The sequence below is a fragment of the Lytechinus pictus genome, chromosome 8 (genome assembly GCF_037042905.1).
Source record: "Lytechinus pictus isolate F3 Inbred chromosome 8, Lp3.0, whole genome shotgun sequence".
Classification (NCBI taxonomy): Eukaryota; Metazoa; Echinodermata; class Echinoidea; order Temnopleuroida; family Toxopneustidae; genus Lytechinus; species Lytechinus pictus.
In genome coordinates, this window is record NC_087252.1 from 26465369 (window position 1) to 26490007 (window position 24639).

General features: G+C 36.8%; 1 protein-coding gene across 2 annotated transcripts; it reads right to left on the reverse strand.

Annotated features, from left to right (window-relative positions):
- LOC135153063 (dual specificity tyrosine-phosphorylation-regulated kinase 1A-like) lies at positions 1–22928 on the reverse strand. 2 transcript variants are annotated; one of them, XM_064103858.1, is made up of 10 exons: positions 22807–22928; positions 21592–21762; positions 20155–20343; positions 15598–15745; positions 14568–14854; positions 13673–13819; positions 12851–12988; positions 10950–11080; positions 9448–9620; positions 1–8101 (listed from the first exon to the last, which is right to left on the reverse strand). In XM_064103858.1, the coding sequence occupies exons 1-10, from the start codon at positions 22879–22881 to the stop codon at positions 7299–7301; spliced, it is 2262 nt and encodes a 753-aa protein (XP_063959928.1). In that variant the 5' UTR covers positions 22882–22928; the 3' UTR covers positions 1–7298. The 2 variants fall into 2 exon arrangements, with proteins under 2 accessions (XP_063959928.1, XP_063959929.1); XM_064103859.1 differs by lacking the exons at positions 20155–20343; positions 21592–21762; positions 22807–22928 and adding an exon at positions 17406–20040.
- Between the last annotated feature and the right edge of the window lie 1711 nt (positions 22929–24639).

Consider the following 24639-nt stretch of genomic DNA (forward strand, 5'->3'; position numbering starts at 1 on the left):
TTTTGTTGATGGCAGAAATGGTTTTAATTAATTGAGCACATTGATAATAGATGACTATTTACAAGACAAAAAAGGTGTCCATTATGGATGGAAAACTCCCAAAAATGCATTTTAAAACTTGTTGCCATTCCTATATCAATCCTCAAAGATTACATTCGCGATAATTTCATTAATTTCTAAAAAGAGACAAGGAAAATAAAAAGTAAAAGAACATATCTACAAGAGAGTCAATAAAAAAGGATAGTGACAGGATTGCATCATATTCGTTTGCGGCACAAAAACTAGCTGCGTACAGTGTGGTGCACAACCCCACTTGCACTTATTATGAATGCACACAAATGTACACACCGGTGCAGTGGAAACAGGATGGGCTTACAAAGTTACATACAAAGAATCAAATTGTGTACACCTAAATTTTGTCAGTGGATACGATCTGCACGAATCTAGGAAATGTGGGCCAATTCCTTGCTTTACAGAGTAACATTTCCAAATTATTTTCATAATCAAATAGGGATATTACAGATATCAAAAAGAAAAAAAATAGAACATTATATAACTGTGTATTATGAAGAGTGTGCAGTTTATAAAATAACTGATTTTATAACTTACAGATAATGATTTTGACATAGCTGATGTTGAACAAGCCCTGTATAACATTATATGGGGCTCCATTCTCATAGGCTGAGTGCCTGGCAAAAAGGCAGAAGGTGCCACTTTTCTTTTATAAATCAGACACATTTGGTGTGTATCGGTCAGGGTCAAATCTGGGTCATTGTCTGCAAACCTACTGATTTTTCACCTTACATAACGCTTTTAGCATAATGCTCGTTGCTCGTTAAAAACTTCTCAAATATTCCATTTATACCGCACTAAAATTAATTGGAAATGTTCTTCTGTAAAACCACGGGAAGTCAGTAGCCCTTCTGAGATTAACACACATATAGCTGGAGGGGAGAGAAAAATATCATGATAGAGTAACTTTGTAAATTTTGTAGCTTGTCTTCTTAAAAAACATTTAAAAAGCTAATGCCCGATCTGGTAAAAAGTCACAATGTTGATTGCAATCGGAGTACAGCTTTATACAATACTACTAGAGAGAAAAGGGTCACCAGTGCACCAGGCTAGCTTACAGACAGAGGCTACAAATACACTACTGCAGACGGTGTGCTACAAGACAATTTATTGCGTGGTGTGGGCTGAAATACACAAGTCCTCCTCCTCATTCACACCACAATCCATTCTTAAAATGACTAAATTACGTTTCAAATAACGTTTCATCAAGCAATGTCTGAATGCACCAACCTGGCTCTATGCTATATGATATGAAAGTGCAATTTGAAAAATGCAGCCCATGTTTTGGGGAAAAAAATCCTGCACTTCTGAACACGACTTAATTGCAAAACAGATTAGTTTAAGATAATGTCTTTGAACTCACATTGACAAAGTGATATGTCCCTCTTAAAACGGTAGTGTGGTTTTGAAGTCTCCAGACAAGACTGACATTCAAAACTGGCTTTAATTATGGAACAATTATGATCAAGTTTTTGTTCTGACACAACAGCCATAACCACTGATTATCATACACAAATTTGACAATCCGGTACTGCTTTATAACAAATTGTATTAAAATGATTACCTGTTATACATATTACACAACCACATCCATGACATCCGTCAAAGAAACGTTATTCAAACCGTAAACCAGCTCACACCTGAACACATCAACGATACCCATTCATTAAATCGCATGGTTTCTTCAATGGTGTTCTTACATAAAAATGCAGAAAAGAGAAAAACGGAAATAAATAATCCATTGAGTTTACAATGCTATCGCTATGAAGTGGTGAACGTGTCGGTGTGTTTGTACATGCGTTGAAAACGGGCAGTGGTAAGTTGCTACTAAAAAGTCGCAAAACAAATAAAAGTTACCAGAAAGAATAAGCCATCTCAGAAAAGGGTTTTAAGCATTTTTTGAAAAGTTTCAACAAACGATATGCTTCAGGATTTAATGTCTACATTCCAATCTCACTCATCATTTATCAAGAAAAATAACATTAAGTCATTGACATTTAATATTCTACATTTCCAATACGTTTTACACAGAGAGCACCTAACACGTACATGCGACAGGTTAATGGGCAGTGTAAACCCCCAGCAATTTTTCCCCCCATTTGACTAAACACAATTGGTTTTACTTCAGTTAGAAGCTTTTAAAAGTGGTGGAAAAATAATCTAAACTATCCTACTATCTACTCAGAAAGACGAAGTCTCTCTCAAAATTGGAAGTCTTAAAAAGTAACTCTTTGTGCTCTATAATTAATTATTCAATGTTTGAAGGTGTTGTATCTTACATTGCTTGGAATTCTATGAAATAATGATGATAAAGATATTCCCACAGTAATAATGATAATGAACATATCCCCTCCCTCATAGATCTTAGTTTTTAGCATTTTATCATAGAGTGGAAGCATACACAGCAAAGTAGTTAAAATTTTCGGGTATTTGATTTCTGAAAAAAAAAAAAAAAAAAAAAAAAGAATTATGCTCATTAAATTATGACATGAACATTTTTGTATCACTATAAATCCTGAAGCATATGTGTAGGTTGGCGCCATTGAAAATAAAAAACAGATAAAAAGTGATCGCAAATTAAAACCCATGATGCATATCATCAGTTACAAATTATTTAAAAAAGAAAATAATCCATGCATAATTCTACAATATTAAAACCTCAAAAATCAAGAATAAAAAAACAAATTATCGTGCAAAATGGTCAATACAATGGGGGGGGGGGGGGGGACATATCTGACTAAAAAACAACAACTATTGACACAATAGCTGATAGATAATTTAAAACCAAGAGGAAATCTGAGCATAGAATAAAAGAGAAAATATTCATTATATCTGTTAAAAACCATGGAAACCATCTGCCATTCATAATATTCATAATAACATTTTCAACTTTTTTTTGTGTTTTGTCGTACCCGACCTCATAATTTACTATATACATGATTCAAAAAATAGGTACAACACGTATGCTGTTCTGTACAGTATCGTTTCCTTTCATCTACGTAAATCTCTCTTTTTAATCTTTACAGTTCTTTCATCTTTACAATGTACATAAGAGTTTGATACAAAGAAGGATAGATAGATAGATAGAAGGATAGATAGATAGAACGATAAATAGATAGATAGATAAGATAGATAGAACAATAGATAGATGGATGGATTGATAGGTGGAAAGAGAGATGAGGTGAAATATACGAAGAGTGAAATATAGAAAAATAGATAGATAGATAAAGTCCACGAGTGTGTGAGAGAGATAGAAAAAGAGAATGAAAGAATAACAGATAGAAACGCAGAAAGAACAAAGAGCTTGAAGCATGAAGAATAAAGATCAAACAAGTAATTGGAAATTACAGTTCAAATAGACTTAGGAGAGAGATGAAACATGAAGAAAATTTGAAAAGAGGAAATAAATAGATACAAGATAACAAGGCAGGCAGCCAAATAAGAATGCAGTGACAAATGTATAAATAATGGTGGAGAACAGCGATTTGGAGAAGAGGAAAAGTGTACATCTCAAACTCGAGGTAATCTGATCAAAATCACATTAAAATTCACCTAAACCGTACGAACCTAACTATCTACATCTACTTTGAGATAGTGAGAGAGAGAGAGAGAGAGTAAAGAGTTGCACCGGAACTGACTTGAGGAATTCCAACATATTAAAATTTACAATGTGTGACTCGTAAACAAAAAAATGGACACATCTTCCTTGGTTCCCGTGGGCAGGGGGGTAAAAAGTGATGGGGAAGGGGTAAGAGAACAATCGTGCCCCCCCCCCCCCTCATGCCACAAAATTAATAATCATGTTAAAGATGAAATATACACCGTACCACCGTTTAAAAAAACACAGAGACCTACCCATTTCTCGGTACAAACCCATGAGACGACTTTTGTGTCAGTATTTGCTGAAAATTGTTTATGCCCTTTCAGCATTAATAAAACATGGCACTAAGAAAGGGGTATTCGTCGCATTGTCTAAAATTTGTGTTGACATTAAGGTATAATTTATTAAAATGGAATCGTTCTGGCAATTACAATAAGAAACATTAAAAGATAAAAAAAGGGAGCAGGATTGAGATAAACATCAGAGACGTGGACACTATTTCTGTGTATTTTCATCAGAGAACACATACTTACGGAAAATTGAATATATGGGGCTATACGGAGGTAGATTTTTTCATTTTCTCTTACTTTTATTTTACAACTCCAGTTTTGTTCACAGACACCATAAAAATAGAGCAAGTGATAAAAAAAATCATTCACTGGCAAGAATACCTATCTAACCTCCAGAACCGGATAAAACCATAAAAACCTGGATGTACAATTTCAAAAGTTTTTAAAATGCTGTATTTCAAAAACAAAGGGTGGAGTACAGTAACTCCTTGCTACGAGAACTCCCATATTTTCATTTTTCCATACTGTAGCTTTTGATTTCGCACCCGACCGTTCGTCTCTGGATTCACAACGTGATACACGTCGGGGGGCCTGTAGCACAAAGCTTAGCAATGATCGTACAACATTCTTTTACGATTGATTGCATTGACTACAATGTACAATTAATCGTAAAAATGAATCTTACGATTAATTGCTAACCTTTGTGTTACGGGACCCATATGGGACCTTGCAATTTTAAAAAATTGTACAGCATCAGAACGGTTGTTCCGGAGAGAAGTAAATTTTTATCATTAAATCGCAACATTTTCCCCTTTACATGTAATTCCAATACAATTTTAGGACCTCAAACTCCCTGAATACTATAATATTAAAGCCCCCAAATCCATGAGGTCAATACAATAGATTAAATTCAATTAAGGGGCAATTCAGAATATTTGATAATCCATTCAATACTGATTTTGAAGAAAATAGAGAAAAAGAGTGAAATAAAGAGAAATTCAGCTGCATTGCAACGGTTTTTATGATTAAAAGTTCAATCACATTAAAACAGACTTTCTTCATTCTTATCTTGTTCTGTTACTTTGAGGATTTAGAAGGAGCTTGATGTAACTTTCAAACTTCCAGAGTAAAAAAAAAAGGGATAGCCAGGGGAGTGTTTCATAAAAAATCTTGTACGTGATTTTCACTGTTGAATTTGCTCTGAGCCAATCAGATGCAAGGATTTCGGTAGCTTATAACAGCTTATAACAGTTTCATGAAATGCTCCCCTGGAGAGAGCATTTCATTTGTCCGACAACAAGTAAGATGTGACAACCTTCCTTGATTTTGATTGGCTGAGAAATTTAAGTAATAGACTGTTACTATGGTAACTGTCAGATAAAACAAGTCCTTGTCGGATAAATCATCATCCAAATCCTTTCATGAAAACCGTCCCTCATTAAACTTATTCTTGTCTACCTTTATTTTGAAAGCATGGTTAATATTTCTGAAATATTTTCCATTAAAAATCTTTAACGTTGGATGGAAGGCCGTGATCGTGTCATTATTTTGCTGAATACATTTAATTTCTTGAAATTTCCATACATCTGAGAAGCAGACGACGTTGAGTGGTTTCTCAATAAAAACTCATTTACTCATGAGTAGTAACAGAAACAGTCTCAAAGACTTTACATTTGTTAAAATCGAGGTAAGATGTTTTAAAAATATACAGAAAATAGTCCGTTTTGTAAATCCATTTTTTTTCTTCAAAACTACCGATTCAGCCAAACGATCTCCACATGTTTTCTTCTACATATGAGGTAAAAGTGAATCCTTGACGATGCAATATACATTTTCGATACGAGAAATAGTTGCAACTCCAATTAATCTGAACTCAAACCTCCAAGAACAATTAACAAAATAATCTCTGACCTTGTTCCGTGTGAGGTATATATCTGATGGTGCTATATAATTTAGTAGCAGGGTACGTGGGGTGTTCATACAAGCTGTGTAATACATCGTGATGCAGGGGGGAATGTTCATACTTAAGCCTGGCAAGAGTTTCACAGAATGTCTTATCACTGACTTTCACTGACAATTTATGAATTAATTTGCCATTAGCCAAGATGCAAGGATTCGAGAAGCTTTTCAGTTTGTCTGTAAAAACTGATGATGAATCAAATTTGTGAAACATTCCCCCAGGAGATGGGTTTACAGAATGTCTTGTCGGTGATTTATAATGGCAAATTTGATCTTAGCCAATCGGATGAAAGAATTTGAGTAGCCTTTAACAGTTTGTCTGTAGAAATTGACGTAAATCGATTTGTGAAACTCTCCCAAGGAAAGTTCACAGGTTGACTCGTCAGTCATTATCACTGACAAATCTATTTTTGACCAATCAGATCCAGGGATTCGAGTAGCTTATAACAGCTTGACTGTGAAAATGACCGATGAATTGATCTGTGAAACACTCCCCAAGTTCTGGTAACAGACACGACCGTTCAGGGTTGGCACAATTAAAAATATTTTCTTACAAAAACACATTTTACATTGATTTAAAATATTTATAAAAAAGATGTCAAATGTATTAAAACAACCGCCACCCTGCTACTGACTGTGTAGGGTAATGGTAATGTAAGAGATCGGGTAGTGCTAAAAACCATGAAGTGATCTTGTGCAGCCTGGTGTTGCCAACTCAAAGAATTCCGACACTTCAAAAGATGAAACACATGGAACACCGACTTATAAATGTGCCTTTCGCGAGGCAAAACATTCTGTGGATGATTGATTAGAGTGGTAGAGTTCTTGGGAATTCCATGGTGCTCCATAGTTGATGATGTAGTGAGAACTGCGACAGGCTCCGGACCGTTTCTAGGAAATATCCACAAGGATGAGGTTTTATGAGGTTTATGAAGAGGGGGGGAAAGGTAGGAGACGGCTCCTGAGATGGGTTCCTCTCATCGATGGGGTACGTTGTAACCAGTTTGTAGAGATCACCACGACGATGCGAAATTCACGGTGATGATGCCTATTTGTATCATATTGCTACCTGAGCCCAGACCTTACTACATGGACAGCCAAGACGTGATCCTATTGAGATTCTTCGCTATGTCTTTCAACTCTTTGGACGTTTCCTGTTGCTATGTTTCTACAGACACGGAGCTATGACTTCGTTGACTACATTTCCAAAAGCAATAGCAAGCTTGACGAGATATATAACCACCACCACTACAACAAGCCTGAGGGCGACATTTATTCGCGATACCGGTACAAGGGGTGATTCTCAGAAGTGTAAGCCGACTAACTACCAAAGGGTCCTAAAAAGTTGGTGAATGAGATCGAGTCCTCAGCAGATGTCAATGCGACGCTACCGGGCTCTGTTGAACACACACCCCTACCATCGGCGAATCATCCGCTTGCCTCGTCGTTTGAGAGTTCACAAGCCCCGTACTCACGGCCGACTGCACCGGCAACGCGAACGCATACGGGACACTGCTCGTCCCGCTCACATTACTCGTCAACGCGATACCCCCCGTCCCCGTCGTCGTCCCGTGTAAATGGGGATTGTTTATAAGCGTCTGTTGCGTCGACGACGACGGGTGGTGGTGAGTCGGTATTGCATAAGCGCCCATAGGCATGTTTAACGAACCACTACTTAACGAGCTGCTCTGAGTATTCTCCAGCGAACTGTGCGAGGAATACACGTAACCCGGCGTCGTGACGATACCAGCCTGATGCACGTGCGGCATCCCCATTGTCACCGGTATCGTCGGAATACCCATTGTCACTATAGGAGCTTGAATCACAGTCTGAGATAAATTCACATTGCTGGCCGGAACAGCTGGCGACGGGAGGCTATGTCCATGCGACGAGTGATGATGGTGGTGCTTGCGACTATGCGAGTGGGGATGGGGATACGTATGCGAGCTAGAGTGTCCACGAGCACTGCTCGACGATGACGCAAACACGACGTCCCCGCTCGACATCCCCGAAGTCAAGCTGGAGTGCGATGACATTGATTCATAGTCCATAGTTCCCGATGAGTTGCCAGCGTGCTGGTGTCCGAGGGCGTGGTTTGTAGTGCTATTCTGATGGGTGGGGTCAGACTGCGCCCTTCCACCGGACCCAGAGCCGTGGTTGGAGCCCCCTGTAGCCCCTCCTGAATGTGAACAAAATAAATGACATGTTTTCAGAATGCATTTAATTTCTATATCCATCATATATTTCATTTATTTTCAAGATTTGTTTCTTGTATACCCATTGGCCCGTATTCTGAAGTCAGGTTTAACTTAGACCATGGTCTAACTCTGTGCTGAAATTATGGGAAGCCAAACATGTCAAAATTTTTATTAAGTTGTATGTTTCTTATGTTTACTGTGCTCTTTCCTGATTCATCGATGGTGACGACAATCATCTATTTATATACTTCCTAGACAATTATGAATGATTTGAGAGCCAAATGAGCTGAAATGTGATATCTCTTCCGTTAGTGATTTATGTAACAATTGGCTATCCATACTTAAACCACAAATTTAAACCTGAGTTTAAGTTAAACCCGACTTCAGAATACGGGCCAATGTGTTAAATTTGTGGTCTCCCAGTCTGATCAATGTTTGGACTAGTTGAGGTACTATTGGACCTATTCAATCAATAAATTCCTTGCTTTAATCAATCCAAACATATTGCTATTCTTTCTCTTTTCAAGATTCTTTTCTTCCATACCTGAGCTAGACCCCAAACGGGCGCTCAGCATGACTCCCAAGAATGGTCTATAACAAAGGTAATATTGGACTGACCTGTCAATTTCTTGATCTATGCAATCAATCCAAATTTAACAATATCCATTCAATTTTCAAAACTTTGTCTTGGCTACCTGAACTCAGTGGGCAGACAACCTGTACCGATCGCACAGACACATTGTTAGCGCTAACAGAGGCTCTGTTACAACCGGTAATGTGTCAGCAATGCTCAATGTTACAAATAATAATAAATAATATAGGATTTGTATAGCGCACGTATCCACCTTGCTAGGTGCTCCTATATTACCCCGGCTAAGCTAGTCTACCGATTCTGGTGCGCACAGCTTTTTGAGGAATTACTTCCTGCCGGTACCCATTTACCTCACCTGAATCGAGTGCAGCACAGTGTGGATAAATTTCTTGCTGAAGGAAAACACGCCATGGCTAGGATTCGAACCCACGACCCTCTGTTTGAAAGGCGAGAGTCAGAACCACTAGACCACAACGCGCCCACAACAGTGAATTACTTACATATTGAAATAAATTTTTTGACTGCACAATCTGAAAATTGTGACTGGGTTTCCTGTTAGGCTAACAACGTTTCTGTGCGGCCGAGACAGGCGTATTGCTGAGCTAGCTGACATGCAAATGAATCGATCTATAAATCAATCAATCAATTTCTTAATCTATTTATTCAATCAAAATCTATTAAAAAAAAATATATAACCATTTATTTTCTTCCTCAAAAGTTTTGATTCTTGCGTACCTGAGCTAGACCCAGACGAGTGCTCAGCGGGCGGACTACCGGCCTGGTCCATGGCTGGACTTGCCGACGTGCTATTGGACGTATTGGTGCTACCGTCGGCCGTCCTCTTGAAGAAGGAGTGCTGGAGAGCATAGTAGGGTTTTATCCTGACGGCGGGATCGTACTCCAACATCCTACATAAAAAAAGGAAGCATTAATTATTCAGGTTTTTTAATTAATTAATTATAAGGTTTTATCCTGACAGCGGGATCATACTCCAACATCCTACATAAAAAAAGGAAGCATTAAAGATCAAGTCCACCCCAGAAAAATGTTTATTTTAATAAATAGAGAAAGATCAAGCTAGCATAATGCTGAAAATTTCATCAAAATCAGATGTAAAATAAGAAAGTTATGACATTGTAAAGTTTCGCTTATTTTTCATAAAACAGTGATATGCACAACTCAGTGACATGCAAATGAGACAGTCGATGTCCATCACTCACTTTTTCTTTTGTTTTTTATTGTTTGAATTATACAATATTTCATTTTTTACAGATTTGACAATAAGGACCAACTTTACTAAACCACATAGTATTAAACAATGCTAATCCCACACGTACAGGGAGGAATTAATCGTGGTTTTACTCGACAATGAGGAGAAAATTCGAATATTTCATGTGATAAAATACAAAAGAAATGGTGAGTGGATGATGTTATTAGTCTCCTCATTTGCATACCGACCAGTATTTGCATGAAACTGTTTTGTGAAATTAAGCGAAACTTTAAAATTTCATTACTTTCTTATATTACATCCGATTTTAATGAAAATTTCATTGTTTTGCTTGTTGGATTTTTCTCTTTTAATTCAAATCAATTTTTTGTTGGGGTGGACTTGTCCTTTAATTATACTTGATTTTCATGGGGTCGCACTCCAAAATCCTACATACAACATTCGAATGATGAAATGTATTTTAATTTCAAGGAATTGTACTATAACAGTCTACATAAGAAAATTGGATGAAGTATTAACAGAATTTAAAGGATTTGTACTTCAACATCCTACAAAAAAAAATTGGAAGGATAGAACATATTTTGATTTGCAAGGAATTGCACTCTTACATCCTGCATAAGTAAATTGAAAGGATAGAATATACATATGAAATATTGTCTCAAAATGACCTTTGACCTTGGTCTAGTCACCTGACATTACATTCATCTAATCGCGATCACTTATGTAATTTTTATGAATAGAGACATAGAGAGATAAGTTTTAGAGTTTTTTTTTAAATAGAAAATATTTATTACAAAGAAAAACAAGCAGTAATATGGTTGCAGCGCAGTGGTTTGCAGCTCATGGGCCCCATTGCATAAGAGTTACTGTTGTTTCTTTGTCTTCTGATGGTAATTACCATGGCAACAGCCAATCAAAATCAAATATTTCAGGGAAGTTACCGTTGGATGGCAAAGTTACTATAAGAGTAACTTATGTGCACCAGGGTCCTGATCATACTAAATCCTACCTTAGAATGAGGTCCTTGAATTTGAGATAATCAGAGACAGTATGACCAGGTTCACCCGCTCTTCTACCGCCGGGACCTCCAAGCTCCACCCCTAAGATATCGTGGAGCTTCCGCGTTCCTGGACTCTTGTACTGGGTCACACAAAAAAAGAGAGAAAGAAATTTTGATTACCAAACCGAGTTTCTGCCATAGTGGCCTTATGTTACAGAGATACAGTGGTACCGGTACTAATAAAAAGTTAGTGAACCCCACCAGAAAATAGACATATTTAAAAGTGTTCAAGTTCTGTCATGCTTAATATAGATATTAGATTGTGAAGTCAGGTGATGGCATGTTTGTTTCTCTCGGCTCGCCGGACATTGTAGCATTGTTGTCTACATTCAACACTCAGCATGAAGGAGTGCATTTTCTAGTGGGGTTCACTAACTTTTGAGCACCACTGAAAGTTTGATGACAAAACTGAGTCCCTGCCATAGTGGCCTTATGTTACAGAGAAATATCCAGTGTCCTGCATTCATTTCATATTCAAATGCATAATTTGTTAACTTATTGAATACTAAATACTGTAATTCCCATAGATTTTGTACAGGTGCCACCCGGTTCCAGCTGACAAAGGGTTGACATCCGTTTCCTGTTTTATCTGTGGTGTGGGGGATATCAAATAGGAAGAGCTGAAAAGGCCGAAGTGTTGAAATTGGAAGAATGCTGGAGTGTCACAGTTCCATGTTATTTTTAAGTCTTTTAATGGAAAATGGAAAATAATTGAATGAAAATGAATGATAATAAGAAGAATTTTAGTTATTTGTGTATATGAATATAAAAATGACACAAGTCTATGATGTTTCAGTTCATTTTGTTTATATTTAATTGGGATTTTGTTCAGCATTTCATTCCTTACTGCCATTTCTGGGAGGACTTTCGGGACATGAACCACACACACGATGGACTCATGTATATGCAATAATTTCCAATGTGTATTTACTCAATTTCATGTAGCGAGATGGACTTAGGTTGTATTTATATTTGTGTACTTATTCACGGCAGGGGAAAAAAAATTAAATGGAGGCTCGGGCGATCTTGCCCCCGAAATGTTCCAAAAGAGCTCTGGAAACTGGCAACCTTTTCTAGTTCAAGCTGTGTGTGGTTGAATACACTGAACTTTATATAAAGAGGGAAAAGAGGGGAACAAAGAAAAGGTTGTACAAAAAAAGCGAAAAGCTATTAACCGCACCTATTTCTGTTACAAAACGACGTGTAAAGTTTGACACATGAATTTTAAAAAGAGGTAGCGCTCACGTTTTGGATCCTAAAATTGGCAATAATGAAAAGCTTCATGCCTTCATTTCCATACAAATTGGCAATTAGCTTTTCGATAGTACCTGGCTGTAAGTAATCTGATCACGTGCATGGCTTACATGAAACAAAACATAGAACACATGCAGGAAATAACATCAGTGTTGCCAATTTGAATAGTACCAATTTGATTTGGAAACATGATTAATTTGTATCTTTCTTTTTCCATCCTGACTTTTTTTTTGTACCAAATTCTTCTCAATTCTGATAAAAAAAAGCAACACATGCCGAAATTAGAATCAGTGTTACCAATTTACCGAGCACCAAGTTGACGAAGAAACAATGATTCTCAATTTTGAAATAATCAAACATAGCAATGGGTGCAGATATTAGAATCAGTGCTGCCAATTTGCTGATGACCAATTTCCATAAAGAAACAATGATTGATTGCAAACCCATCTTCTTTCCGTTCCGACTCCTTTTGAGGACACAATTCTTCTCAATTTTTAAATTATCAAACATAGCAACGGGTGCAGAAATTAGTACCAGTGTTGCCAATTTGCCGAGCACCAATCAGATGAATAAACAATGACTGATTGTAAACTTACCTTCTTTCCATCCCGACTCCTTTTGAGTACCCAATTCTTTTCTGTCTTGATGAAGTATTTGTGAGCTTTCGGAGCCTGTTCGATGATATGGTTTGGCGGCATCCCTAACACTTCAATAATCTTGTTCATCTGGTCAACCTGAAAATTAAATAAGTTAAAATAAAAGTTTAACTCCCAAAAGAAAGTCCTGGTTTTGAGATTGAATAATAGATGAGAGAGTGATTATGCCAGGTTGTTTGTAATGCACCAAGAGTGAGTGGTTGTAGAAAAGCAATGGCATCACCAAATTTACAATAAATCCATAGATCCATCATTAATCTATTCATTTAGTCATCTGTTTTGTATCAATATTTTCTATTCATTCCATCTATTTTCTATCTAATCCATCCATCAATCTATCTAATCTGTCTGTCTGTCTGTCTGTCTGTCTATCTATCTATCTATCTATCTATCTATCTATCTATCTGTCAATCTGTCAATCTGTCAATCTGTCAATCTGTCAATCTGTCAATCTATCAATCTATCAATCTATCAATCTATCAATCTATCAATCTATCAATCTATCAATCTATCAATCTATCAATCTATCAATCTATCGATCTATCGATCTATCGATCTATCGATCTATCTATCTATCTATCCCCATCCATCCATCCATCGTTAGTCTACTCATTTAGTCATCTTTTGTGTATCATTATCTATCTTCTATTCATTCTATCTATTTTCTATCTAATCCATCTATCTATATATTTTCTATCTAATCTAATCTATCTATCTATCCCCATCCATCCACCCACCCACCCACCCATCCACATTTCTTACCTCATTTGATCCACTGAAGAGTGGTTCACCCGTGTGCATTTCCACCAGTATACAGCCCAGACTCCACATATCAATAGCCATGTCGTATGATATACCTAATAACACCTCTGGCGACCGGTAGAACCGACTCTGGATATATTGGTATATCTGGATAAAAAGAAAATAAAAAAATGAGTAAAGCAGATAAGTAAAAAAAATTTGTGATATGTGAGCATTCCATCAACATTTTTCTCATGGGACAGGTTATCAGATCTGATAACTTTCCTTCATTTTGATTGGCTGAGAAGCACTGTTACTATGGTAACTGTCAGATAATGTATTATACTACTCCTATCATGAAACACTCCCCTGATATAAAAGAATGTGAAGTATATTCAATTTTGCTGCAATAGTGTAAAAAGATTACACTAAAGTATTGCCAATTTGACCGTCTTCCTCCATAAGGATCCATACAAAAATTAATTACTCTCTACAGGATATATCTCAATGTGAGGAAAATTTCAAATCTTCAAACAGGCCTTTAATTTCCAATATTTGCAGGGCAAAGCCACTTTTTCAGTTGTAAAAATTGATAAGGGCACATGAACTATCAAAGTTTAATGAGAGGGGATTGAGGCACATAGGTCGTCCAACCTGACGCGGTGGCCTAAAAGATTACCTAGTTACATTTACAAGTTCTTTGGAAAAAAAAAGTCAAAACACCCCCCCAAAAAAAATTCCCCAATCACAGTTGCCAATTGCAAGTTTTTCCTTTATAAGAGTCATGCTGGAAATATTTCAACTTGGGCAAACTTGAAATAAAGAGCCAAACAACCCATCCCTCTAAAAAAAATCCCACAGTATTGCCAATTTAGAGATTTGATCCTTTATAAGGATCTTCTCTGTGAAAGCTTACCCTCTGTCCGAGCTGACAGGAGCTACCAAAGTCGATGATCTTGATCGCGCTTCGCTTGGGATTGCACAGGAGGATATTCTCGGGCTTCAGGTCGCAGTGGATGATGTTGAGTTCGGGCGTGGCCAGAAACAGAAGGGCTGTGCACATCTGCTGGGCGAACTTGCGGGTGAGGTTGAGAGACACGCCCCGGAAGTTGGTGTTCCGGAGGAGGTCGTAGAGGTTGTAGGATAGAAGCTCGAAGACGAGACAGAGATGGTTTCGGAACATGAAGTGCCGCTTCAGTTTAACTACAAAACAGAAGGGGAAGAAGGAAATTTAATAGATGGTTATGTGTATCAAAAGCCAGTGAATGAATGGTTTGTTTTAAAATGCAGTAAACTGTATCTAACAAAACAGTTTAAAAAACATTTTTTTAACAATTCTTCAATTGAAATTTGATCAGACAGGTCTGAAATCAGGTTTGATTGTGTCATCTTTATGCATGAGCTCTCCCTATCATATTTGTTGTCACAGTATGTTAAAATTTATAAGCTTGTTGATATAACAAACAGGTTTATTCAAGAGCTCAACGGACCTTAACCATACTTGCTGTCAGCATCATGTTTATTCATGAGCATGTTAATACTGGAAGCGTGCTTATTCATTAGCTCAACTTTTCTATATGATACTTACTGTCAGCATCATTTCTATTCATGAATATGTAATAGAGGAAGCATGGTTATTCATGAGTTCAACATATGTACACAATTCTCGCTGTCAGCATGTTTATTAATGACCATATAAAGAAGCACACTTATACATGAGCTCAACAGGCCTATACCATTCTTGCTGTCTGCATCATGTTTATTCATGAGCTTTAACATACAGATATAATACTTGCCGAGTATTATATCGTGAGACAACCGATTAATACTCTTTTACTCAATCCTTCGCCACGATGAACCTCTTCCACATCATAAAACTTGCTGTCAGCATCATGTTTATTCATGAGCATAATCAGGAAGTTTGTTTAGTCATGAGCTGAACATACCTATATAATACTTGCTGTCAGCATCATGTTTATTCATGAGCTCTAGAAGTCGGACCTCGATCTGTGCTTGGTTGAGGAAAGGCTTCTTGTTCTTGATGATCTTTATTGCAACATATTCCTGCTCTTGGTGGTCGAATGCTTTCGCAACCTGAAAGATAAAGAGAAAACAAATAGAGAATGGGACATTAATCAACCGATTCCTGAATTCTTTAATAGCCACAGGGTCTCCATGGCCTTAAGACTTGAATTCACCTTAAAGTTGAATTGATATGGGTGGTTTGAATCCTATACAGTCCGACCTCTCTTACCCGTACACGTTGGGACCAGCACCAATCCGGATAAAGGATTTATCCGGATCTGGGAGACCCAATATCAAATACACGCAGCTACCTCCCCTTCAGCGGTAGCTGCACGTAATCTATTGTAGTGGGCGTACAAACAGTATTCACTGCAGTGTCAGTGCAAATTATAGGCGGTATTTTTACGGAAATGAAATCGATCGATGGCCAAAACTCTTGGATAATTTACATGCTAAAATGATTGAGGTATACATCGAGCATACCTCGAAAGACAGAGAAAGACTCGATGAAACTAAGTTTTACAATTAGATCATCGCGGCGGGTATCGCAGCTTTGCAATGTCAGCCATTGTTATACTGACTGTAGACTCTGTGTCAAATAGCCAGCCACAGTACAGTACATAGTGCATATAGTCGCACTTTGCGAATTGTGAAAACCAAGGGTCTGCACCTGCAGGCTAAATGTTTGGCACATACATATCATCACATTTTCTCCACTCTATTAAACTCTTCTAGCAAATTCACAAGTTGTTATTTTTGCCACGAATTCTCAAACAGTATTGTGTCTAGCAATGGCATTCTACAGATTTTTACAAAATTTGGTGGTGTTGGTCATTACATGCACATGAAAATTAAACCATCAAAGAATTGTCAACTGCTACAGTAAATGACTTCTCTCAAAATACATTGAAGGAAATAACACCAACATTTAAAAAAAAAATTGAGGGCTACTTTTCACAACTGATGAGGATATTTAGGTGCTCATAATTTTAAAGTTTCCACGGCTCTTTAGAACATTCAGGGGGCAAAATCGCAGAGCCCCTCGTGAAATATTTCCCCCTGGTATATGTATTTTTGAAATAAATGAATAACAAATAAAGCCCCTACCCCCCCCCCCCCCTCCCACTACCAATATAATTTTAATTCTGTCAAAGATACTGTGGAGTTCTCAGGACATTTTTTCAGGACAAGCTGCAACCCTGAGTGCCGGGGACCAGGCAGATGGGTAGAATATCATTATGATCTAAATCCTACCATGCCATCTGTTATGATAGCAAATTAAATGATTTGATGGGTGTATGCTCCAATTGCACTTCCACCAATAAGGTCACAATATGATGTTCTCAATGAGCGTCATTCATGAGTGCTATTCAAGCATACCAGGTCCAATAAATAAAACTAAACCTTATTTTCGGGGCTACTTTGCATGACCTACTGCCTAAATTTGGAACAACATAAAACTTTAGCAATGCAGTCAGTGGGAATATTCCAGGGCTCTTGAGAGCACTTGGAGGGTAAAATCACCCCCATGCCCCTACATGTATGTGTATTTTTTCCAGAGGCATACCATAAGCAAGAGAATTTGGTGAATTCCAATGGCAAGAGAATTTAGTAAACTTCAATGGTAAGAGAATTTGGTGACTTCAAATGGTATGTTATCTGTATTCAAACATGCCATTACCATAGGGATGATATTTTGATACTTTCAAATATGTATTTTATTCTGTACCTTTCCATGAGCACCGCATCCGACCACAGAAATAATCTGGTATCTCCAAAGAATCCCTTCTTCATAAATGTTATGGTAGGTCTTTGGTTTCCGTATCAAATCATCGTCCCACAGCGAAAAGAACAACTCGAAGTCAAGCAATTCCCTCATGATTTGGTCTTGGTGATAATCAGGAATTTTTTAAAGGAGTTTTTTTTTTGTGATTTAGTTTTTACAAATGTGAATCAATCAGATATGATTAATTTGATTATTTAAATCTGGGGCCAGCAGTTAACATCACCATCCAAACAATATGTCTTAAATCTGGAACTTCTGCATCACTTCGTAACTTTGCCAGAAATTTAAACTGAAAGGACATCAAACAATGACTAGAGTAAAAAACTGTATTCTCAATGATAGAGGGCACTATAGTACTGCAACCATGAATTTATTTCCATCTAGGAAGTTTGAAATTCTAATGTGTACTTTGTCCAACTTATTTCACAACATGAAGTGCAAAATCAATCGTCACCAAATTGTTCAACAATAGAGGAAAGTCTATGAATCTGTCCATTCATTTTTCTGGTATCCAATTTGCAAGTTACGTAGAATACAAGGGCATATATCCAACATGTATCCAATTTTCGTAGAACTTCACTACATCTGTATCCAGCACATACACAAACGAGAATTACATTTCTGACACATCCTATAGAACTTAGAACTTATAATGCGAAGTTCTTTCAAAGGCAAAACGAAATCACAAGAAACCTAAATACATGGAAACTTTTTTCTGATGCAGAAATTATCACGAAGATCGAGAAATTAAGGCACCAAGGACTCTTATTCCAATATAATTCCAAGGCACATCATAGAAAGAGGTAGAATGTTCCAATATGTTTGTGGTTGGCCCTTGGCTTGAAAAATGAGGCATTTCAGTAAACTTTCCAGGCTTTTCATGCATTCCACAAACATGTGTTCCGTGGGCAGCGATTCAAGTTGGAACTTGTCTGGACCTGTTACGACCCCCTGACACTGCAGCGGGGCAATGCACTACGGGAGCCGAGCAGAACAAGAACTCCCCAACAAATAAACCTGGGGGTGGGACTGCAGTAGCACTTTCTGGTAGAAGGATTGCAATAACAATACACTGGATGTATCATGTCCTTTGCAACTTGGTGCCACACAAAGAAAGAATGAATTATGGATTGGAGAAGAGGCCATTTGAAAGGAATTAGTCAGTCACTGGTCAAAGTTTGACTGGTCAAACTGGTATTCATTGAGAGATTAACCCTTCTAATCCTGACCACTGGATACCCTAGGCTCTTTGACAGGTATGTGAGTACATTGTAGTGGGTGAAGGATTAGGGTAGGAAAGAATTGTCCGACCATTGACAAGCTGTTTAAGTAGCATAGGTTTCCCAAGAAGCTTAGCGCTATTATTCAGTGGTAATACATGTACATGTAAGTATTACAATTCCATCCCACACACGCAAATGTAATTCTTTAGATGTTTGAGACTCTGCATTATGACATGAAAAACATGTAGAATTCACTTTCAAATGATCTTCACAGAGTTGGACTTGGAGTGATATATTAGTCTCGCAGCACTACTTCTCAAAATCTTTCGTCTGGAGATTCAGAAAGCCAGACAGACACACTACCTCATCGCAAATAGAATTATAATACCGGAATAAAGGATTTCTGTGTATCCATTGCATTAACCTATCTTGCCTTTATAAATTAGCAAAGTTAGTTCCAATGGTTTGGCAAGTGAAACTGCATAATCCTTATTCCTCGTTCTTTCAAGTAACCTATTCTGTAATCTCCACCTGACCAGCTTTCACAAAGCTTTATTAAGAAACTTTTTCTTTGACTTCTTCCACCTATGAAGCAAAACCTTGATATGAAGCCACCATGTCAGTGGCTTTATATGATCATGGCATTGCTGGTGGAGGATATTTGCTCCAGTGTCCGGTACTCTCATCAATTCTTGTGACAAAGGAAATTTTTATCCAATGGTTAATTTTAGATCCTGAATGGTGAAGGATTATCACTAATCCTAAGGATTGAATGATTTTGTAATCCTCTAACAGTGATTAGATAGCTTCAGACCATAGGTCAAGTTTTGTCCTTATCTTTATTTTCTGTTCTCAAGAAAATAACTTCACACTTATTGAAAGATCATAATAGAAAGGAGATAATCCTCCTTTGAACTTTTTAAAAGGTTAGTACTATCTTTGACATTGTGTCCTTAAGAAGGTTACTTTTCTGATCACTTTTTTTTCATACCTCATACCTCTTGCAAGCTAAGTATTGTCTTAATCTTACTTATCACTCTGAGGAAATTAATTTTCTTGAAATGCGCTGCTTGGCTTGATCATTGTCTTCCACTAACTTAATGCCCTTACAACAGTAACTTCCTAGAACTTCTTTAAGAACATTAATGTCTTTTACTTTTATATGCTAAGAAAAAAAATCTTTGCACATGGCAGATCAGTAATCTTCAACTTACCTGCGTTCTGAAGATGATAACTTTCTTTGCACTTCTTGACAAATCAGTAAATATAATGTCTTTGATATATTTCATGTTCGTTAGATCAGCACTGTCTTCGACTTACTAGCACTGAAGGAGGTACCTTTATTCCAATTCATCTAGTATTTTTTGTCACCTTTTGGGAGTTTTGTAAGCAAAATGATGTATTGTGCATGGATAACAGATTGCGACCATGAAGCAAACTACTATAATTGATCAAGGTACACTACTCACCTGTCCAAAAGAGCCCTTGCCGATGAGTGAGTCAATCTCGTAGCGATCGTTCCACTTCTCGCCGTTCTTGATAATGTAGTCGTAATTGTCGTCGTCGTAACCGTCGTTGTAGAGGCGCTTTTCCTTCTTGTGGCTCGTGTCGTCCCCCTGCGCCGGTAACGCTCTCCTTTTTTTCTTGGCATAGTATACCTGGAAGGTAACAAGACAAACACAAAATGAAATGAGTATAAACTCACCTTTGCCTCAGAATTGAAAAGTGAATCAGTGCAATTCTTGCTTGGGCATTTCTTGAGGCATTTTATCTCTGATTTTTTTTCTGCTAACGAATTCTTTTATTTTCAATCAACCAAACAGGTCTGTGGATTTCAGAAGCTTAAGCCTATAGAGGTTGTTGGTAAAGATCGATGGTGAATTATTTTGTGACATGCCCCCACCCATTGCTACTCTTATTTTTATTATTTATAATTAAGTTTTCTTGTCTTTTCAATTTCATGGGGAAATTCTTTTCATACATGTAAATAAACAATTATTTTTTATATAATGCACGTACATGAACTTCAACGAATGATAAATGTTATATTTAAAAAAGAACTAGAAATACATATTGTCCCTGTATTTAACACTGAATCACTGTGTTTATTATTTGACATTGCCCCCCACCCCATGTGATGGCCAATTTGATATCAGGGGCCCGTTGCATAATTCCCATGCAATGGTAACTTGCATGGAATCCTTGATTCTGATTGGCTGTTGATCAGTATTGCCATGGTAATTTCATGTACCATTGGATGTCAAAGTTATCGTAACTTTTATGCAACAGTGCCCATATTCGTAATTGCTCATGTCTTTGTTTACCTTATTAGGCTAAGATGTAAACAAAGACACACACATCATTTGTGACAAACTATTTCAAGGCAATTTCCTCAATCACACAGTTTTTGTAAAAAGAACTGCAATTAAATAAACCACAGCAGGATAATGGACAAAAACATAAATTTACTTAAAATCAACTGCTAAAATACCAAATTGATTACAAAAAATGAAAACTACAAGAAGAGGCCTCACAATACCTGATAATTGAATATTCTGTGCATTCACGAATGAATGAACCAGATAAATTACAAGCCAGCAAGACTGGCATTCTCATAGAAATGATACACATTCTTCGTAGCTCAGATCTAGGGTTCTTGTTCTTTGTTTTCACATTGCACAAAGTACACTCGCCACCTTGCATTGATTCCTATGAAAGTTCTCCTCATTTTGAAAAGCAATTAATAGCTAGCAGGCCTTCTTTCAGTATGATGGTATTAAATATATCTTCGGTTTCACATTTTTATAATATCTAGTATTTTTGTGAATGAGGGAATATGGAAGCACCCAAAGACTTTTTCCTTAAAGCTGCAGTATATATTTTGTATCATAATCAAACTAACTTACCTCATTGATGTGTTTATAAGTCTTGATTAGGTCAATGCTCAGCTTCCTAAGGGGGGCATGGGTCGCGTCCCTGAACGTGTGAGGGATACGACTCTGCATCGCTGCCATCTCCTCCGCCTGCTGCTGCAGGATGGGCTCACGATGTGCCGCGTTGGGGCCAATAGGGGTCTCCTATAAAAAAAACGGGCAAAGAACATGGAAATTAGTACGTGGGACTGTACAAAATCATATGATGATGGCGGTAGTTATGGGAAGGCCATTAGGGGTCTCCTAAAAACAGGCAAAGAACAAACATGGAAACAAGTATGTGGGACTGTACAACATGATGATGGTGGTAGTTTTGTGAAGGCCAATAGGGGTCTTCCAAACATAGGCAAAGAGCAGACATGGAAGTTAGTATGTGGGACAGTAAAAAATGATGATGGCGGTAGTTTTGTGAAGGCCAATAGGGGTCTCCTAAACACAGGCGAAGAGCAGACATGGAAATTAGTATGTGGGACAATAGTAAAAGATGGTAATAATGGTGATCATGTTTGGAAGATATAGATTTAAATAGTGAAGATGAAACGGAATGTGATATCAATGATTAGGATTTTAACAGTGATGATGGTTCAGTGGATGGTGATGATACTGAATTTGACGAGGAGGAGGATGATAATGTTGATGAGGATGATGACAGTGATGATGATGATGACAACAATGATCATAGCAATGATAACAGAGAAAATCATGGTAATACTAGTAGCAGTGGTGGTAGTGGTGGTAATGATAGAGTTCCCAGCTTTTCAAGAAAACAAAATTCCCTGATTTTTCCCTGATGCAGTTTAATAATTCCCTAATAATTATTAAAACCCATCCCCAGTTTCGCATGTTTTCTAAGTTGTTGCAGTGAATTACACTTATTATCGCCATAAAAAACAATAATGTAAAACTAATTAGTACCACCATAACCAGTAATTCAAAGGATGTTGTTTTGATATGCAACAAAATATAACAGTCTGACTGACTACCGTGCTTTCGACTTTTGGGCTGATCAAAATTCCCTGATTTTTCCCTCATTTGAGGTATTTTGTTTATCAAATTCCCTGATTTTTCGCGGACTGGAAAAAAGTAAAATAATTTTCCCCGATTTCCCTGATTGGCTGGGAACCCTGGATAGTAGTAGTAGTTGTGATGGTGGGAGTGTATTATTACAACATTGCTTGCCCTACATACCTGTGAGGCTGGATGATTAGCTGGCTGTCCGTTGAGTTGGTTGCTCGAGCAGTGCACCGACATTTCGCCGTTCATCTGCTCCGTCAAACAATATACATCATCACAACCATTCAGACTACGGCGCCCTGGAAAACACAAACAGAAAAAGAAAAGATGATCAACCATTAAGCCTTACAAATATATGAACCCAATAAAATGTTTTTATGTGAAGGGGAATGAAACCCTTGGAACAAGAGGGCTTGTGTGGAAAGAGAAAAATCACAGAATAAGATTTCATCAAGTTTGAGAAAAATTTGACAAATAATGAGAAAGTTATTAGCATTTAAATATATTGAGATCACTAATGGCAAGGAGATCCCTCCGTTGGCAATGCGACATACATTACAATAATGATCTAAAGTTCAAATGACCATAACTTTCTTATTATTCACTCAATTTTTCTCAAACTTTTGTTGATCTGTATTTTATTTTTCTGTTTTCACACAAGCTATCTTGTTCCAAAGGTTCCATTTTACTTTAAAGGTCAAGTCCACCACAGCAAAATGTTGAATTGAATAAATAGAGAAAAATTAAACAAGCATAACGCTGAAAATTTCATCAAAATCGGATGTAAAATAAGAAAGTTATGACACATTAAGATTTCGCTTATTTAAAAAAAAACAGTGATATGCACAAGTCAGTGACATGCAAATGACAGAGCCGATGATGTCCATCACTCACTATTTCTTTTGTTTTTTATTGTTTGAATTATACAATATTTCATTTTTAACAAATTTGACAATATGGACCCACTTGACTAAACCATGTAGTATTAAACAATGCTAATTCCATATGTTCAGGGAGGAATTATTGTTGTTTCACTTGACACTGAGGAGAAAAATGAAATATTTCATATTTCATATAATAAAATACAAAAGGAATAGTGAGTGGATGATGTCATCAGTCTTCTCATTTGCATACCGACCAGGATGTGCATATAACTGTTTTGTGAAATTAAGCGAAACTTTAAAATGTCATAACTTTTTTATTTTACATCCGATTTTGATGACATTTTCAGTGTTTTGTTTGTTGGATTTTTCTCTTTTTATTCAAATAAACTTTTTGTTGGGGTAGACTTATCCTTTAAGGATCCCGGTCAGTGCTTTAATAAAAAACATTCTAAAATTAATTAAATCAATATAGGTTTAATGGTACAAATTAAATAATCAATTACATACATATGTTCAAAACATGAAAAAAAAATCATCAATATTTCTGTTTGAGGTACATACATTCTTTGTTTTCTCTATTTTTTTTTAATTGATCCTTGGACCCTGTTTCACTCAACCTTTGTTATCAATTGTAAGTTTGATGAACATTAGACATGGTTCAATTTGATTGGTTGAGAAGAGACTTTAGTATCATAGATCACCTGCATTTGTTATTCGGGGTTCAATAAGCAAAAAAAAATCAAATAAATTCAATTTGGGTCTACATGTAAATGGTAGTAAATTCCATTAGTACGACACATACAATGCAATTGTGAATCATTGAAGATCAATAAATGAGGTTAATAAGCCTATTGTTTACATTACTGACATATTTAAATTTGAAAGAATACAGACAACTAGCATCTCAACCATTGAAATCATAAATGAGAATGTTTTTTCAATAAAAAAGTAGTCTCCTTTAATTGAATAACTGAAACAAAGATGCATGTTATCAACACTTTGAAATGTAAGAAATCAGATACATAAAAATAACATATTTTGTGTATTAAAGTTTACCAATAGATTGCATCTATTCAAAATAGAACTCATTTTTAATGCGCTTTTTTTATGTTAGAAAACAGGA

What these genes read in the sequence shown, in the direction of transcription:
- LOC135153063 (XM_064103858.1), bottom strand. Translation starts at nt 22,881, where the DNA reads ATGAACGGCGAAATGTCGGTGCACTGCTCGAGCAACCAACTCAACGGA. An exon ending in TCTTCAGTGGATCAAATGAG is followed by an intron (nt 12,989 to 13,672) that starts GTAAGAAATGTG and finishes TTTAATTTTCAG; the next exon opens with GTTGACCAGATGAACAAGAT. An exon ending in GGAGTCGGGATGGAAAGAAG is followed by an intron (nt 11,081 to 12,850) that starts GTAAGTTTACAA and finishes TGTGTGACCCAG; the next exon opens with TACAAGAGTCCAGGAACGCG.